The 20,247-nt window shown below is 37.7% G+C and overlaps 1 protein-coding gene across 3 annotated transcripts in view; it reads left to right on the top strand.

Annotated features, from left to right (window-relative positions):
* The window catches only part of ATM (ATM serine/threonine kinase), a gene marked incomplete at its 5' end in the record, with an annotated part of 136,091 nt that overhangs the window by 104,422 nt on the left and 11,422 nt on the right, over positions 1 to 20,247 (top strand). For all 3 annotated transcript variants that reach the window (XM_082660331.1, XM_082660332.1, XM_082660330.1), the window contains 5 exons: positions 694 to 834; positions 1,807 to 1,923; positions 14,681 to 14,830; positions 16,777 to 16,942; positions 18,299 to 18,385. In XM_082660331.1, the coding sequence (XP_082516457.1) occupies positions 694 to 834; positions 1,807 to 1,923; positions 14,681 to 14,830; positions 16,777 to 16,942; positions 18,299 to 18,385 (661 nt within the window). The remainder of the gene's footprint in view (positions 1 to 693; positions 835 to 1,806; positions 1,924 to 14,680; positions 14,831 to 16,776; positions 16,943 to 18,298; positions 18,386 to 20,247) is intronic.

Here is a 20,247-nt window from a genome sequence, read left to right as displayed (position 1 = left end):
AATAATACAATATGTATTACAATATTAAATTGACTATAATATACATGACACTTTCAGCTATGTCCTGATGGTCTTTTATTGTTAGAAGTACGGTGTTGCCAGGGATATATGTAATGATAAAGGTTACAGTTTAGAAAATGATCATTTTAACTACATTGTAAAATCTCTCCTTTGAGTTTGTAGTTTAGTGTTTAATATCTGTAGTTGTTTGATTTGCAATGTAGCTTCATCATGTGGATTAACCTATCAGCAAATTATTTAGCTGAATATTTCCTGAAAATGCCAGATTTAGCAATTACAACCAAGAAAACTCCTCTCCATATTTTTCTAAAATTTACCTTGTTTTTGTGAGGAGATGACTTAATTTATACAGATGACTTAACATATACAGGTCAGTGGCAAGACCTGAACCAGGGTTTTTCAGTAGTTTTTCAGTAACACTATTCTAACTTTGTATGCCCTACTTTTATTAAGAGATGTTTAGGGAGGTAAATTTTATCTATGTCAGTTTTTAAAGCCTTTCCAATGTCAGATCTTCTTTCTTTCATTTATAAAGTTACCACTTCAGTTCTTAACCAACAGCATATTGTCATTCATTCCTCTGTTTAATATTAAAATTGTCATTTATAATTCATTTTTCTTTAAATGCAAATTGTGTATCTGAGCTATTGTCATATTTATACATTTTATTAGGTGGACCCCACAGGGGAATATGGAAATCTGGTGACTATACAGTCATTTAAAGCAGAATTTCGTTTAGCAGGAGGTTTAAATTTACCAAAAATAATAGATTGTTTGGGTTCTGATGGCAAGGAAAGGAGACAGCTTGTCAAGGTGAGATTTTCCTTTTGTTGTTAATGAAAAAAGTCAAATAGAAAACTTTAGTTGATATTTTCTTCCTACTTTGGGTCTTTATTTTTTTATTGTTTTTTGCGGTACGCGGGCCTCTCACCGCTGCAGCCCCTCCCATTGTGGAGCACAGCCTCCGGGCGCGCAGGCCCAGTGGCCATGGCCCACGGGTCCAGCCACTCCGAGGCACGTGGGATCCTCCCGGACCGGGGCACGAACCCATGTCCCCTGCATCGGCAGGCGGACTCTCAACCACTGCACCACCAGGGAAGCCCTGGGTCTTTATTTTTATTCTGAATAAGGAAAACATAAACTAGAAATATATTGTTTTCTAGAAGCAGAATGCTTTTCCTCATTTTTTTGTCTCTCTGAAAGACCAGCCTTATTATAATAGTTGGTTGAAGTAAAAGAATACTTTTAACATGTACAGACATGATGAGATTAACAATCAACCTGCTTGTTATGGGAAAAAAGATTTCTGGTGAGTGTAGCTTATTTTTTTGAATAGTTCAAGTTGAAGGCCCTTGCCTCAATATCCTGAGTCTGGCACTGTGCTAAGTGCTATTAAATGTATCAGAAAGCAACAGCATTCCTCCCTTACTCTGCTCTTAAGCTCTTTGGGCCTTGCTGGGAAGTAGTAGAGGAACAACAGTGCTCTTCTACACTTGTATTTTACAGTGTGCCCTCAAGTGGAGGGATTCCAATTATTTTAATTGCAAAAGCAGCAAGTGGGGGGAAACTTCTTATTTCTAAATTGGTCTGCCTACCCAGTGGTATAGCTTATTCTAAATGAAAGAGTAGTATTAGGTCTTAATTATTTAAGAGACTATTATGAGGAGCACAATCCTTGGATTGATTTCTAAGTTCCCTTTGGCTGTCCTCGGATGACTCTTCGTGTGATTTTATAATAAAGAAAATGAACTACACTTAGTTATTTGTGTTTTGATTATTCTGAAGGGCCGCGATGACCTGAGACAAGATGCTGTCATGCAGCAGGTTTTCCAGATGTGTAATACATTGCTGCAGAGAAATACTGAAACCAGGAAGAGGAAGTTGACTATCTGTACATATAAGGTAACTAGTTTATACTTCTGCTTCATTAAGGACATGTAAAAGACACCATTATTCAGGCAGGGGTCAGCAAGCGTTTTCTGTAAATTTTGGAGATTAATCCTTTGTCAGTTGCTTCATTTGCAAATATTTTCTCCCATTCTGAGGGTTGTCTTTTGGTCTTGTTTATGGTTTCCTTTGCTGTGCAAAAGCTTCTAAGTTTCATTAGGTCCCATTGTTTATTTTTGTTTTTATTTCCATTTCTCTAGGAGGTGAGTCAAAAAGGATCTTGCTGTGATTTATGTCATAGTGTTCTGCCTATGTTTTCCTCTAAGAGTCTGATAGTTTCTGGCCTTACATTTAGGTCTTTAATCCATTTTGAGCTTATTTTTGTCTATGGTGTTAGGGAGTGTTCTAATCTCATACTTTTACATGTACCTGTCCAGTTTTCCCAGCACCACTTATTGAAGAGGCTGTCCTTTCTCCAGTGTACATTCCTGCCTCCTTTATCAAAGATAAGGTGACCATATGTGCGTGGGTTTATCTCTGGGTTTTCTATCCTGATCCATTGATCTATATTTCTGTTTTTGTGCCAGTACCATACTGTCTTGATTACTGTAGCTTTGTAGTATAGTCTGAGGTCAGGGAGCCTGATTCCTCCAGCTCCATTTTTCGTTCTCAAGATTGCTTTAGCTATTCGGAGTCCTTTGTGTTTCCATACAAATTGTGAAATTTTTTGTTCTAGTTCTGTGAAAAATGCCAGTGATAGTTTGATAGGGATTGCATTGAATCTGTAGATTGCTTTGGGTAGTAGAGTCATTTTCACAATGTTGATTCTTCCAATCCAAGAACATGGTATGTCTCTCCATCTAGTTATATCATCTTTAATTTCTTTCATCAGTGTCTTATAATTTTCTGCATACAGGTCTTTTGTCTCCTTAGGTAGATTTATTCCTAGATATTGTATTCTTTTTGTTGCAATGGTAAATGGGAGTGTTTTCTTGATTTCACTTTCAGATTTTTCATCATTAGTGTATAGGAATGCAAGAGATTTCTGTGCATTAATTTTGTATCCTGCTACTTTACCAAATTCATTGATTAGCTCTAGTAGTTTTCTGGTAGCATCTTTAGGATTCTCTATGTATAGTATCATGTCATCTGCAAACAGTGACAGCTTTACTTCTTCTTTTCCGATTTGGATTCCTTTTCTTCTCTGATTGCTGTGGCTAAAACTTCCAAAACTATGTTGAATAAGAGTGGTGAGAGTGGGCAACCTTGTCTTCTTCCTGATCTTAGTGGGAATGCTTTCAGTTATTCACCATTGAGGATGATGTTGGCTGTGGGTTTGTCATATATGGCCTTTATTATGTTGAGGAAAGTTCCCTCTATGCCTACTTTCTGCAGGATTTTTATCATAAATGGGTGTTGAATTTTCTTGAAAGCTTTCTCTGCATCTATTCAGATGATCATATGGTTTTTCTCCTTCAGTTTCTTAATATTGTTTATCACATTGATTGATTTGCGTATATTGAAGAATCCTTGCATTCCTGGAATAAACCCCACTTAATCATGGTGTAGGATCCTTTTAATGTGCTGTTGGATTCTGTTTGCTAGTATTTTGTGGAGGATTTTTGCATCTATGTTCATCAGTATATTGGCCTGTAGTTTTCTTTCTTTGTGACATCTTTGCCTGGTTTTGGTGTCAGGGTGATGGTGGTCTCGTAGAATGAGTTTGGGAGTGTTCCTCCCTCTGCTATACTTTGGAAGAGTTTGAGAAGGATAGGTGTTAACTCTTCTCTAAATGTTTGATAGAATTCGCCTGTGAAGCCATCTGGTCCTGGGCTTTTGTTTGTTGGAAAATTTTTAATCACAGTTTCAATTTCAGTGCTTGTGATTGGTCTGTTTATATTTTCTATTTCTTCCTGATTCAGTCTCGGCAGGTTGTGCATTTCTAAGAATTTGTCCCTTTCTTCCAGGTTGTCCATTTTATTGGCATAGAGTTGCTTGTATTAATCTCTCATGATCCTTTGTATTTTTGCAGTGTCAGTTGTTACTTCGCCTTTTTCATTTCTAATTCTATTGATTTGAGTCTTCTCCCTTTTTTTTTGATGAGTCTGGCTAATGGTTTATCAATTTTGTTTACCTTCTCAAGGAACCATCTTTTAGTTTTATTGATCTTTGCTCTCGTTTCCTTCATTTCCTTTTCATTTATTTCTGATCTGACCTTTATGATTTCTTTCCTTCTGCTAACTTTGGGGTGTTTTTGTTCTTCTTTATCTAATTGCTTTAGGTGCAAGTTTAGGTGTTTATTCGAGATGTTTCCTGTTTCTTAAGGTAGGATTGTATTGCTATGAACTTCCCTCTTAGAACTGCTTTTGCTGCATCCCATAGGTTTTGGGTCGTCATGTCTCCATTGTCATTTGTTTCTAGGTATTTTTTGATTTCCTCTTTGATTTCTGCAGTGATCACTTCATAATTAAGTATGTATTGTTTAGCGTCCATGTGTTCGTGTTTTTTACAGATCTTTTCCTGTAATTGATATCTAGTCTCATAGCGTTCTGGTCAGAAAAGATACTTGATACAATTTCAATTTTCTTAAATTTACCAAGGCTTGATTTGTGACTCAAGATATGATCTATCCTGGAGAATGTTCCATGAGCACTTGAGAAAAATGTGTATTCTGTTTTTCTGGGATGGAATGTCCTATAAATACCAAACATCAAACAAGTCCATCTTGTTTAATGTATCATTTAAAGCTTGTGTTTCCTTATTTATTTTCATTTTGGAAGATCTGTCTATTGGTGAAAGTGGAGTGTTAAAGTTCCCTACTATGAATGTGTTACTGTCAATTTCCCCTTTACTGGCTGTTAGTATTTTCCTTATGTATTGAGGTGCTCCTATGTTGGGTGCATAAATATTTACAATTGTTATATCTTCTTCTTGGATCGATCCCTTGATCATTATATAGTGTCATTCTTTGTCTCTTCTAATAATCTTTATTTTAAAGTCTATTTTGTCTGATATGAGAATTGCTGTGCCAGCTTTCTTTTGGTTTCCATTTGCATGGAATATCTTTTTCCATCCCCTTACTTTCAGTCTGTATGTGTCTCTAGGTCTGAAGTGGGTGTCTTGTAGACAGCATATATACGGGTCTTGTTTTCGTATCCATTCAGCCAGTCTGTGTCTTTTGGTGGGAGCATTTAATCCATTTACATTTAAGGTAATTATCGATATGTATGTTCCTATTCCCATTTTCTTAATTGTTTTGGGTTTGTTATTGTAGGTCTTTTCCTTCTCTTGTGTTTTTTTGCCTAGAGATGTTCCTTTAGCATTTGTTGTAAAGCTGGTTTGGTGGTGCTGAACTCTCTCAGCTTTTGCTTGTCTCTAAAGATTGTAATTTCTCCATCAAATCTGAATGAGATCCTTGATGGGTAGAGTAATCTTGGTTGTAGGTTTTTCTCCTTCATCACTTTCAATATGTCCTGCCAGTTCCTTCTGGCTTGCAGAGTTTCTGCTGAAAGATCAGCTGTTAACCTTATGGGGATTCCCTTGTGTGTTATTTGTTGTTTTTCCCTTGCTGCTTTTAATATGTTTTCTTTGTATTTAATTTTTGACAGTTTGACTAATATGTGTCTTGGCGTGTTTCTCCTTGGATTTATCCTGTATGGGACTCTCTGTGCTTTTTGGACTTAATTAACTATTTCCTTTCCCATATTAGGGAAGTTTTCAACTATAATATCTTCAAATATTTTCTCAGTCCCTTTCTTTTTCCCTTCTTCTTCTGGGACCCCTAAATTTGAATGTTGGTGCGTTTAATGTTGTCCCAGAGGTCTCTGAGACTGTCTTAGTTCTTTTGATTCTTTTTCTTTATTACGCTATGCAGTAGTTATTTCCACTATTTTATCTTCCAGGTCATTTATCCGTTCTTCTACCTCAGTTATTCTGCTATTGATCCCTTCTAGAGTATTTTTAATTTCACTTATTGTGTAGTTCATCATTACTTGTTTACTCTTTAGTTCTTCTAGGTCCTTGTTAAATGTTTCTTGCATTTTCTCTATTCTGTTTCCAAGATTTTGGATCACCTTTACTATCATTTTTCTGAATTCTTTTTCAGGTAGACTGCCTATTTCCTCTTCATTTGTTAGGTCTGGTGGGTTTTTATCTTGCTCCTTCATCTGCTGTGTGTTTTTCTGTCTTCTCATTTTGCTTACCTTACTGTGTTTGGGGTCTCCTTTTCGCAGGCTGCAGGTTTGTCGTTCCTGTTGTTTTTGGTGTCTGTCCCCAGTGGCTAAAGTTGGTTCAGTGGATTGTGTAGACTTCCTGGTTGAGGTGACTAGTGCCTGTGTTCTGGTGATGAGGCTGGATCTTGTCTTTCTGGTGGGCAGGTGCATGTCTGGTGGTGTGTTTTGGGGTGTGTGTGGCCTTATTATGATTTTAGGCAGCCTTTCTGCTAATGGGTGGGATTGTGTTCCTGTCTTGCTATTTATTTGGCACAGGGTGTCCAGCAATGTAGGTTGCTGTTCGTTGAGTGAAGCTGGGTGTTGGTGTTGAGATGGAGATCTCTGGGAGATTTTCGCCATTTGATATTACGTGTAGCTGGGAGGTCTTCTGTGGACTAGTGACCTGAACTTGGCTCTTCCACCTCAGGCACAGCACTGACTCCTGGCTGCAGCTCCAAGAGCCTTTCACCTACATGGCTCAGAATAAAAGGGAGCAAAAGTAGAAAGGAGGGAAGGAGGGAGGAAGGAAGGAAGAAAGAAGGAAAGAAAATAAGAAAGAAAGAGGATAAAATAAAATAAAGTAAGATAAAATAAAGTTATTAAAATAAAAAATAATTATTAAGAAAAAAAAATTTTTTAAGTCAAAAAAAAAATGGATAGACAGAACCCTAGGACAAATGGTGAAACAAAGCTGTACAGACAAAATCTCACACAGAAGCATACACATACACACTCACAAAAAGAGGAAAAGGGCAAAAAATAATAAATCTTGCTCTCAAAGTCCACCTCCTCAATTTGGGATGATTCGTTGTCTATTCAGGTATTCCACCGATGCAGGGTACATCAAGTTGATTGCAGAGATTTAATCGGCTGCTTCTGAGGCTGCTGGGAGAGATTTCCCTTTCTCTTCTTTGTTGGCACAGCTCCTGGGGCTCAGTTTTGGATTAGGCCCCGCCTCTGTGTGTAGGTCCCCGAAGGGCATCTGTTCTTCGCTCAGAAAGGACGGGGTTAAAGGAGCTGCTGAGTCGGGGGCTCTGGCTCACTCAGGCCGGGCGGAGGGAGGGGCATGGAGTGCGGGGCGAGCCTGCGGCTGCAGAGGCCAGCAGGACATTGCACCAGCCTGAGGCGCGTCATGCGTTCTCCCGGGGAAGTTGTCCCTGGATCCCGGGACCCTGGCAGTGGCGGGCTGCACAGGCTCCTCAGAAGGGAGGTGTGGATAGTGACCTGTGCTCGAACACAGGCTTCTTGGTGGCGGCGGCAGCAGCAGCCTTAGTGTCTCATGCTCATCTCTGAGGTCCGCGCTGATAGCCGCGGCTCCTGCGGGTCTCTGGTGCTCCTTTAAGCAGTGCTCTTAATCCCCTCTCCCTGCGCACCAGGAAACAAAGAGGGAAGAAAAAGTCTCTTGCCTCTTTGGCAGGTCCAGACTTTTCCCCGGACTCCCTCCCGGATAGCCGTGGTGCACTAACCCCTTCAGGCTGTGTTCTCGCCGCCAGTCGTCTCCCTGCCATCCAACTGAAGTCTGAGCCTCAGCTCCCAGCCCCCACCCGCCCTGGCGGGTGAGCATACAAGCCTCTCGGGCTGGTGAGTGCTGGTCGGCCCCGATCCTCTTACAGGAATCTCTCCGCTTTACCCTCCGCACCCCTGTTGCTGCGCTCTCCTTCGTGGCTCTGAAGCTTCCCCCCTCTGCCACCCACAGTGTCCTCCCGCAAAGGGGCTTCCGTGTGGACACCTTTCCTCCTTCACAGCTCCCTCCCACTGGTGCAGGTCTCATCCCTATTCTTTTGTCTCAGTTTTTTCTTTTGCCCTACCCAGGTACGTGGGGAGTTTCTTGCCTTTTGGGAGGTCTGAGGTCTTCTGCCAGCGTTCAGTAGGTGTTCTGTAGGAGTTGTTCCACGTGTAAAAGTATTTCTGATGTATCTGTGGGGAGGAAAGTGATCTCCGCATCTTACTCTTCCGCCATCTTCCCCCTTTCCCCCGAAGGGCCTGTTTTTTGTAGGTGTTCCTTTCTGGTTTCATTCCTGTATCTCCTATTTGCCCTTTATTCTTATGTTACTGCTGTAACAAGGCTTATTTATTTATTCGTTGTTTCTATTTCTGTGAAGATATAAATAAAGATAATTACTATATAGCAGAGAAGCAACCTTTCAGAGACACTTTTATGATAGTCCCATATCTGTTTCTTAAACCTGCAAAATGGTATATACCACAAGTGTTTATTTTCTCTAGTGAGTTAACCCTACTTAACCTCGAGGTATCCCAACCATCAACTAAGACTAGTTTAAAAATATAATAGAAAAAAGTCCCTTTCACAATAATATAATGTATATAATGTGAATAAACTGCCTAGGATTAATGTTAATAAGAAACATGCAAGACTGTATAAAATAAAATTACAAAACTAATGCAAGAAAGAATAAAGGAAAACTAGGATAAGGGAGAAGTTCCATGTCTTAAATGGGAAGGCAGTGAAAAATGTCAGCTCATTTCTAATTAATGCATAGACAATGAAATTCCAGTAAAAATTTTTATATCATGGAAACATGATTTAAAAGTTTATCTTGAAAAATATATCGGTGAGAATGACTGAAATGTCTTTGATAAAGGCAACAGGTGAAAGTGGACTCTGTCTAATCATATGAAAGCGAATGGTAAAGCTTTAGTAATGAAGATGATATAGTTCATGACATAAAAATAGATTAATAGCCTTGAAATGGATGTTTATATATACATTTATAAGAAATCAGTATATAGCTTTGACTTTTAGGAAGTTCCTGAATAAGCCTAAAAATGCTATTAACTCTGGGTATGATGAGATTATGGGTAATACCTGCTTTTTAGTATATTTTGAATTGCCCTAAATGAACATTTTTTTAAATTATAAAAATAATTGTTAAACTAAAAACACCAAATAGTTAGGGGAGTAGGGAAAAAGAAATTAGATCTACCCTCCAAAATTCTGATTGAGTCAGGCTATTGTAATTGAAAACTGAACTTTTTTAGAGCTTCTTAATTGCCTACAGAAATAGAAATATAAAACTCACTTGTTAGTTGGGTGAGGTTGAGGGGTGGGAAAGCATGAAGAAAAGCACACTTTTTCATAATACCTTCAAGTTTGTGAGAAATTTGTCATGTGAAACTTTGTAGGATATTAACTAATATAATTGATGCTTTCTATTAGCAGTTAACAAAAAAACAAGTTCTTATGGAATGCTAAGAGCAAAAGTTTAAAAAAGATCTGTGAGATCTATTCTGCAGAAGGACTTCTTTGGTGTGGTTTAGATCAGTGCTGTTCAAATTTAGCAGGCATCGTAATCCCTGGAAGGGTTTGTTAGAACACAGATGCTGGGCTTCCCTGGTGGCGCAGTGGTTGAGAGTCCGCCTGCCAATGTAGGGGACACGGGTTCGTGCCCCGGTCCGGGAAGATCCCACATGCCGCGGAGCGGCTGGGCCCGTGAGCCATGGCCGCTGAGCCTGCGCGTCCGGAGCCTGTGCTCCGCAACAGGAGAGGCCACAACAGTGAGAGGCCCACGTACCGGGAAAAGAAAAAAAAACAACACAGATGCTGAGCCCCTAGAATTTCTAATTCTAGGATGGAGCCTGAAAATATGCATTTCTAGCCAGGTATCAAGTGATGCTGATGCAGCAGTGTTTCAGGAACCGTACTTTTAGACCCACCAGTCTAATTACTTTGCTGTCATTTGATCTAGCTTAATTATAGGACAAAGTTGATGAGCTGTTAACTGTCCAGGTACTTTAATGTGGCAGGTACTTTAACGATTGCTGAGAAGTTTTTAGAGGGCAGATATTCAGTAACATGAATGAAAGAAAATTTTTATGCTCTAAATGCCAGACTTTTAGATAGCATAGATGATGACTGAAGAACTGGGATACAATGTGTTGCAAAAAGTTTGGGCTCTAAGATCCCCTGTTTTTTTCAGAAAGCCACTCAGGTTTCCAAGCAAGTAACACAGTTTAGCTTCCAAAGTTCATTGCTATAAAGCATGAGAGAGAGAACGCCCTAATCTAAAATATTTTGAAGGCAGAAACGACTAAACTCTATTTCTACTTTATGACTTTTTAAATATCTGAGTTTTACAGAGAACTATTTTACCGATTAAATAGTGGAGTTATTTAATGTTACACATCTGAATATTAAAAAATAATCACTTAATATGAGAGTTTAGGTTTGACTTTATTGTTTAGAATTATAATACTGGGCCAATAGATATATGTTATTTTGAGATTACTCCAAGAATGTGAAAGTTATGTTATAACTATATTGCTAGTTGTTCTTGATTTCAGTTAATGTTCCTGGAAGTTCTATAGTGTATGTAGGGAAGCAGTCTGCCTAGTCCAGGTCTTCTGTGGAGTCATTCCCAATCTGGCATTCAGGTGTCCTGTGATCATTGTGTCAACAAGAAGGGTCATTGACTTCCTGAAATTAGCTCTTGGTACCCAAATGTCAGTATACAACCTCAAAAGGAGAGACCTGTATATTGAGGCATACCAGATACCTTTCATCAGAGAGAATCACATGGAGATGAAGGAAGACAAAGTTCTTATTGTATATGCTGACGCTGAGACATAGCCCTCTGATAACTAGAATTCATGTGACTGGACTAATTTATCTCTACCAAAACTACATTTTTAGAAAGTATATTGAACAACTATTCTAAAGTCTTAGATATGAGAGGATTCACTTTTTAAAATCAAAGTCTTATATAAACAATATTTACGTGCAGAAAGAAGCTTCGTACTTAATTCTTCATTATGCCTTATGCCAATAAATAATTTTTCTTCTTTGTGATATATCTTCCTTCTCAGTCAGGATTCTGGGAGAGAAGTTGTAATTCCCTAAGGCATTCACTGTATTTAATGAATTAACTTCATTTCTATGTACCTAGGATGGTACTAGCTATGTACCTTGAGGTAATTTGAGAAAATAGTCATTAATCATTTTTTGTGACGCCCAGGCAAAATACTCAGATACTCAGATGAAATAGGCTATTCCAGGGAATCTTAGTACCTGAGGAAACACTGCCATTTGCCTTTTGAAACTTGAATTCAACTGTTTTTACATTAACCAACATCACAGTTGAATTCTGAAATGAGATAGAAAAAAACCAACCTGGTCCTTTCTAGATCAGTCTCTTAACAAAAGGCAAGGGTTTGATTTTTTTCCCCATAACTAGATATTAATAGAGAGTAATTTTGGAAAAGGTATCTTTGATGGAATATACTAGGAGGCAAGAATGTTAATGTGATCAAGCATTAGGGGTCACAGCTAGCTCAAAGATAGGGCTGGGTTTTCTGGAAGGAAGGCATTTAGAGCTACTTAAGTAGGAAGGAAAATCGGTTAGAAAGGCTATGAGATCTGTTCATTCATTTGTTCAATAATTGTTTATTTACACACCTAGTGTTGTGTTAGATACTCTAGTAGGTGCTGGGGATATAAAAGTAATAAAACATAGTCCTAGTTCTTAAGGAGCTCACCAGGGGAAACAGACACACAATTATAATGCAAAGTGTTAAGTACATTTTTAGAGAATGAAAAGAGCTAAAGATAGAGGAATAATGCTTATCTTTAACACCACTGGGGAAGGCCCAGGCTGAGGGCAGGAAGAAGCTCCAGTGCCACCAGGGCACAGAATAGGGAGAGGCTTGGGCACCAACTCCCAGTGGCCCCTCAACACAAGGCCGTCACCCACAGGGTCACTGTGACTTATTGGAGCAAGCAGAGTCTTCTGGGCCAGGGTTCTTCTAGCTTGTTTTTCACTGTACCCAATTAGGAGGCCTCACTGCATTAACAGGCAGCCAGAACCTGTTTAGTGGTTGCTTACTAAAATGCCTGTAATCCAGCACTGCTCCTCAGATTATGGCCCTGCTTCTAAAGAAAGGGCTCCATTTTGGGAGCCTCTTGGCCCTGAGAGTGAGCAGAGGCTCAGGAAGGATACACAGCGTGAGATTCACAGCCACTGTCCTTCTTCCGCTGCTGGAGACAATTTAACATCCGAGGGAGTTCGAGAGGAAAGGAGGGACCAGCCCTCTCTGCCCTGCCTCATCTGCCTCTGACTGTGCTCCTATAAGAAAATTGATAAGTAGCCTGAAACCCATGGTACCAGGGCCTACCCTGTGTCCATGATCCTTGGCAAGCCCTTCCACTCACCCCCTTAATCAGAGTGGGTGGACACAGAGCAGAAGGAAGCCTGAAAAAGGCTTTAAAGCACAAGCCTTTTGCAGGGGCCCCTCTCAGTAACTTCAGGGCATGGCTTCTGTTCTACAGCCTCCAGGACCTGGGCCTGTGAACATCCAGGAATTAGCCTTAGGATCTGAGCAGCAGTATGTTCCTAAGGCTGAGCCCCACCAGCTAGCTCATCCAGAACTAGCCTCATTTTGGCATCTTGGAGACAGGGTGCTGGCCCTGAGCCTACTCATCTAGAGAGGACAGTCGTAAAGGGTTCAAGACCCAGACACTGTAAAAGCTGGGGTAGAGCCCCCATGAGAGAAACATGAGCCCTGCTCTGGAATCACAGCTGTAGAGGACCATTTCAGGGGAAGGGCAGAGTGGGCAGAAGAGAGTAGGGGTATGTGTGCAGGCAAGGAGGTGGGGGGAGTGGTGACTTAAGACAGAAGCATCTTATTCCCTATATCCTAATTTTGTTTCACTTCAGGGCTTTTCACTTCCCTCTGCCTGGAATACTGTTCCCTCAGATCTTTGCATGAATTATTATTCTTTTAGGTTTTTCTCTAATGTTACCTCTTCAGAGGCGCCTTCTCTGACCATGTCTCTATTACTCACTTTTTTAAATGTATGTTTTGTTCTATTATAATACTTGTTACCTGACATCATTAAATGTCTATTAGTGTATACGTCTGACACCAGAATGAAGCTTTATGAGGGCATGGTCTTCATCTGCCTCGTTGCCACTCTATTCTCAGTGCCCTAGCACCATGTGTAACACATAATAGACTCTCAACAAATACAGTTAATAAATTAATGAAAGACCTCCTTCATGTTAAGACACAGAATATAAAACAGTAAAACATATTTGAGTACATTAAAATTAAAAATATAAAATTAAAGATACTGTAAAGACAGGTGGCTGAGAAAATGAATTTTAAAAAATTTATTAAACATAAAAAGGATTGTTATAATACTACTAACAACAAGAAATTTATATATAGAATATGTAAATAGCTCTTACAGACTAGTAATAAAAAGACAAACAGGTAAGAAAAAAGGTAAAGAATACAAACAGCCAGTTCACAAGAAGAAAACATTTGAATAGCCAATAAGTCTTATCAGATTATACTCTACTGGGAATCTGGAAAATACAAATGAAAACCACAGTGAGATACTATTACACACCTCTTAGATTGACAAAGTATAGAAGTCTGACAATACATTGGGAGGTTATAGAATAAACTCTGCTAATGGGTATATAAATTGGTACAACTACTTTGTATAGTTACTTGGCAATATATGGTTAACTAAGTTGAAGATGCGTATCCCGAATGACCGACCCAGCTCTTCAATTTCCAGGTATGTGTATACCCTAGAGAAACTGAAATATATTCATTAGTAGATTAATTAATTGCAGCAGTGTTTCAGGGAAATCTGGAAATAATGTAAATGTTAATCAATATTCCGATTGTATAAATTGGATAATTGTGGCATATTTATACAAAGTACAGTTGTTAAAACGAATGACTTAGGATTAAATGTACTAACACAGTTAAGGTAAAACAGTGTTGAGTGAGAAAAAAACAAATTGCAGAAACATACATATAGTGTAAATACTCTTTATTTAAAGCTTACAATTACTTATGTATGTATAGCTTTGAAATAAAAATACTGTATACCCAAAAATACAGGAACATGATAAGCAAGTTAGCAGTCATCTTGTTGGTAGGGAGGGGCATAAGGTCAGTGAAGGGTACAAAGAGAGCTTTGTCTCTTTCCCAGCAAATATGAATAATCTTAGATTTGATAAAGCTGTTTAGTAGGTAAAAGGGTGTTTGTTTATATTATTTTCTACATTTTATGTATATTTATAAAATGTCATAATTTTTAATCTTCCCAGTAAAATTGCTTTTATGTTTAGGAATACATTTCCTCTTGGTGAAGCTAACGAGACTCCGAAGCAAGAATGCATACACTTTCAATTATTAAAGTATACTAAAATTGACACTACATTTGATATTTTCCAAAGTGAAATTCTTTGAATTTGACATTAAAAGTATAGGAAAGCAAAGTTAATTCCTCTGCTAAATGGAACAAACTAAGTATGGCTCAGTCACAGATGATGAGTATAATTAACAGGATTGACCTCTCAGGGATCATGGAGATTGAGAGAAGAGCAGGTTCTCAGAAGTCTATGCAGCAGACTAGAAAATCTTATTCTTTGAGCTTGTTTATTTTCAGTTGCTTTCTTCCTATGGACAGAAAAATAATAGTATAACTTGAAAAAATGCTTCACACTGACTCTGATAGTTGAATAATCATCACATGCTCTTTAATGCCTTTCCATAATCAAAACATACTTAATCTGTAACTTCAGGTGGTTCCCCTTTCTCAGCGAAGTGGTGTTCTTGAATGGTGCACAGGAACTGTCCCTATTGGTGAATTTCTTGTTAACAATGAGAGTGGTGCTCATAAAAGATACAGGCCAAAGGATTTCAGTGCCTATCAGTGTCAAAAGAAAATGATGGTGAGTAACACTCAAAAATATAAGTTATTGCAAGATTATCTAATAGCTTATTAAAACTGATATCAAATATTATGGAATGTAAAAAGTTTTAATTTCATCAGGTAATTGTTAATGACAGTAAGTATAAGAAAGTAAGCTCACCAGAATGAAAGTGTGTGTGAGTGAAAAAGGAAGGTTTTTAAACTATGATAAGTGTCAACCCTTGTCCTATGAGAACTTAACATTATTCAGTGTATGCAAATTTGCTTCCAGTTTGGGGTAAGCTAATTCTTAACAAAACAAACAAAACACTAACTAAAACCAAAAAAAAAAAAAAATTATGAAATAGAGACATTCAAAGACATTTGCCACATCACACTGGCCATCTGGTCTGACATTCATTCACCCAATCAGTGACATTTATTGAATGTGTCCTCTCTACCAGATACTATGCTGAGACTTCACAAATATGACTAATCACCATCATACTTATCCCATTTTAAGATGAGAAGAAGTTCTGAAAATTTTGCTTACTCCAGGTCAATGAGCTAATAAATAGTGGAGCAAGGATTTAAACCTTGTCTGTCCAACTCTAAAATCCATTTACTTTTTCTTTTGTTGTGCTTTCTGTTATATGTTTTTTAAAACGTATGGTGAAGTACTATAGGGATTGTGATGGAAAGGTACTGTGTAGGCACAGAGGAGGACGTGATCAGTTCTACCTGGGACAGGGAGGAGTGGAGAGAATCAGATTCAAGAAAGACTTCATAGAGGAGATGGTATTTGAGCTGAGTTTTATAAATGAATTGGTTTTCCAAGCAGAGGAACATACAAACAAAAAGGAAGGAGGCATGAACAGGCAGGTATAGATAGCATAGGCTTAGGTTTTGAGGAGGAATAGATGAGATTGAAGCAGTAGTCGTTAGTCAAAAAATGGAATGTTATGAAATGTTAAGAAATTTTCACTCTATCCTGTAGGCAATAGAGAACCCTTGAGAAGGTTAGTAATATCAGATTGGCATTTTAGAAAACTCTGACAACACTTATATTTTTGAGGGTTATATTTTTGAGAAAGCTGACTAGAGGCATGAGGCGGAGTCTGAACTAAGAGTAATAGCAGTAGGAATGGAGAACAGGCAGTTCATATAAGAAATATTAAAGAGGCAAAACTTAGATGATTTGGTTGCTGTTTAGAAGTGGGGTTGATGAAAAAAGAGTATCAGTGGCACCCAGTTTCCTGGTTGGTATGATGGAGTAGGTGGAGAAGCTATTTACCGTGTTGGTGAATAGAGGAAGTGGCTGGGTTTTGCCAAAGATGAGAAGGTGAATTAGTTTGGATTTGGAAATGATCCAAGTGAAGATGTTGAGTGGGAATTTGGAGAGGCACATCAGGCTGGAGCTTATTAAAGATACCTGAGCCAAAGATACAGATTTGGAAGTATCAGTCCATAGATGAGGATTGAGCCTTTTGAAGTAGATGTGCTTTGCTTCAGGAAATTATTATATAGTAAGGAAATGTTGAAGGACAGATCTGAGATGTGTCAGCTGCTTTGCCATCCATCCGGGATTGATTTTTCCATTCTTTCTCTTTTTCCTGTTTCCTATCACACCCCTAGTGCTGGGATATACCTAAGACTATCTGGAGCTACCTTTGGCATTTTTGTGTTTACTTCCACATAGCTTACAGAATCATTCAAATTAGAATTGAATTAAAACAGATAACAGTCACTGTTGGTATGCCACCTTCCCCTAAAATTAACATGAAAACCCTAAAGGGATTATAGCTTGTTATTAATTGCTTCCCTGACCAGACTTTTAGCTTCTTGTGGGTAGAGATAATATCTTGTTCATCTTTTTATTGCCTTTATTTCTATCATACTATTTTCCTATTGAAACTCCTAGTAGACTTCAGTTAAATTAGTTGAACAGAATATTCAGAAAATAATTTTATATTTTATCTATTAAAGGATGTACAAAAAAAGTCTTTTGAAGAGAAATATGAAACCTTCATGGAGATTTGCCAAAATTTTCAACCAGTTTTCCGCTACTTCTGCATGGAAAAATTCTTGGATCCAGCTGTTTGGTTTGAGAAACGATTGGCTTATACTCGGAGTGTTGCTACTTCTTCTATTGGTAACCTTCTTATACATTTTAGTAGATTCAGCACTTCCTACATTCTGAGTTACAGGGGGATGGTGGTGGTGTTGGTGTTTGTTAATCAGACCATCTTCATCATTAGATCATTGTGTTTCTTTTTCATCCTGATTCTTAGCTTCTAAATGTAGCTCTTAGCTTTGGCAGGAGAGAATTTCTTTTTTCCAGGTAGGGAAATAAAGACTGGTTATTTTTCTTCATTGCTTAATAGTGAATATGGCTTATTTTCTTTCCCCTCAATGTATTATTTTCTGGGATTTTCTTTGGAAAATAATAAAACTCGTGATAATTCCATTTAAGTTATTTTCTTTAATTATTATTGTTCTTGCATACAGCCTCTATAATACCATGATATTAACACCCAAAGATTGATTCTGTTTAATAGAATTTTGGTTTTGGAATAGGAATAATGATATATATTTAAATATTCTGTGTACAATATATATTTTGGCTTTTTTTATTTCTGAGAGATTGGAATAGTTAGATAGGGCAGTTAACAAAATCTTAGAGTATGAGAACTAACAGGAATATCAGTGATCTATTGTTTTTTAATTAAAGACCACTCTTTTCATCACTTAGGTACAATACACCAGGCAGGACATGTATATTTTGAAAATTTTCTAGGTAATAATGAAACCCTCTTTTTTTCTACAATGAGAATCATTAATCTGATTCAACTAATTTAGTTTACAAACGAGAAAGTAGGCCCAGTTAATGACAGAGCTAGCCATGCACCCCAGGCATCCTGACACCCTTTCCACTATTTTTTTGTAACACCTTATAGTGTGTTTCATTAGGTTAAAAGCAATTTTAAAACATGTTATCATCTGTGTTAAAAACAGAAATGTAGTTTTTCCTGGATATATACCTGATGAAATGAATTATTGACTAATTTGTGTTAAATATAATTCATCAAGCAGAAGAAAGTTTCACTGAAGAATGAAGAATTTACCCATAGGCGCCTCAGTTTAAAAGTATACTCAATAAATATTTGAGTGTATGTAGTGCACTGCTTTGGCCCTGGTAAATAATGGGTCTCAATTTTAACCACACTCAATTTTGAAGTATTAATATTTTAATATATGTGCTTATTAGTAAATGGAAAACTTTTTTAGCAAATCATCTAGGATTTGTAAAATGCAGTATAAATGAAAATGGCTGGCAAGATTTGACTTAAACTGAAAATGGCCAGTTATGTACATAATTTCCTTCAAGTAGGCAAAAAAGCCTAAGCTACTTAAAAATTATATAGAGTCAGTGGTATTAGTTGAAATTATGGCTAATTGTGTTATAGAAATAGATGATATCAGTAATTTCAGATTGTTTTTTTTCTAGTTGGTTACATACTTGGACTTGGTGATAGACATGTACAGAATATCTTGATAAATGAGCAGTCAGCAGAACTTGTACATATAGATTTAGGTAAGTAACAAAAGATATGTTTCTTTGTTCAGTAAATATTTGGTCATCAAGAAATGTTGTTTGCCTGCCAGGATATTGCAAGTATGAGAGAGAGATCAAAACAATAAATATTGTTTAAAAAAAAGCATAAACACAGTGATGCTGGAGGGAGTAGCTAATTCTGCCTTGGATAATGAGTGACATTTAAGCCAGATCTCAAAGAAAGAAAGGATAATCTAGAGAGAGGATAGAGCAGATATGAAGGGAGGAATAATGAAGTTGTAGCATGTTTTAGGAATGGTGAGACATTAAATGTGGCTGGAGTGAAGTTTGCATGTAGTTGAGTAGCTTGAGGTATAGATTGGTACTAGATTATAAAAAGCCAGGCCAAGAAGTTTCAACTTTAATCTGTTAAACAATGGGAAGTAAATGAAGATACATTTAATCAGGACATAATCTTATTTGATTATTGGAAAGATAATTTGGGGAACAGTATCTGTGCAGTAGGAAAACAAATTAGGATATGTTATAATAGTTTAGACGAGATAATGAAAGAAATGATTTGGACTAAAGTTGTATGAAACAGGAGTTGGATTTGGGGGACATTTTTGTAGTAATTTTGCACCAGTGATATTAGATGTGGAAATAGTGGGAGAGGGAACTCCAAGGTAACTGAAGTTTCTAGCTAAGGAAAACAACAGGTTTTGTAGAGAATAAGAAACTGATGAGTTTAGTTTTGTATGTTGTTTTGAGGTATTATTGGGATTTCCAGGGGAAGTAGACAGTTTAATATATAGGAAAGCAAAGATGTTGAACATAGTAAGAGATGTAGAACTTTTCAGCAAATAGATTTTAGTTGAAGTCATTGGACTAGAGGAGGTTCTAATCTTGTACATCATCCTTGATGACGAGAACTAAGGATGGAATTGTAAGGAATCTCAGCATTAAAAAGGCTGAGTCTTGGGAATTGCCTGGTGGTCCAGTGGTTAGGACTCGGCACTTTCATTGCTGAGGGCCCAGGTTCAATCCCTGGTTGGGGAACTAAGTTCCCACAAGCTGCACAGCAAGGCCAAAAAAAAGGCTGAATCAGAAAAGAAAAAAAAAATGAGGAATAACCAACAAGTCATAGAAAGTAGAGGTAGGGATATCTTGGAAGACAAGAGAGGATAAATTTTCATGGAGGAAGAAGTGCTGTGCTCAGTAGTATCTGATACAGAAAGGTCAAATAAGATGAATGCTGAAAATAGACCTTTGAATTTAACAATTAATCTTAGTAAACTTTGGATAGAATGGAGGAAGTAAGATTGTGAAAAGGCAAGGATTAAATGGAAGTTAAGGATGTGTAGGCTAAGAATCTGGAACTGTTCTTCAAGAAATTTAGAAGTAAGGGAAGAATGAAGAGAAATTTGCTGCAGAGATGGGAGACACACATTTGGTCCCCTCCCCCCACTTCTTTTGGTTTTGAGGGTTTTTTGTTCTTGTTCATTTGCTTTCTTAAGATGGGAGATACTTATAGGAGAGAGACAAAGATAATTGAAATAGCAAGGGAAATCATGAAGTATGTGAAGGTGTAGCGTTGGCTTTACACTGGAAGCGTCTTAGCTTTTCCTCCAAGAGAAGAAAGGATGAGTGCTAATAGGAAAGTCTTCAGCTAGAGGGGAAAGAATTTGAGGGAAATTATATTTGATATTCTGTTTTCTCTGAGAACTGGAAAGCATGTTTATTTGCTAATAATTGGAGGGATGGTAATTGGCCTTAAAAGAACAATAAAATTTTAAAAGTGGGTACCATGGAAATGAGACCAACGGCTGGCTAGAAAGGCATAAATAAAAAAGACATGCCAAGAATTTTAAGGGGCATTTTAGGGTGATAATCCCAAATTT

The sequence above is a fragment of the Grampus griseus genome (assembly GCF_964374135.1).
Source record: "Grampus griseus genome assembly, chromosome: 8".
NCBI lineage: Eukaryota > Metazoa > Chordata > Mammalia > Artiodactyla > Delphinidae > Grampus > Grampus griseus.
The sequence above is the reverse complement of the archived record's forward strand: the minus strand, read 5'-3'. Positions and strand labels throughout refer to the sequence as shown.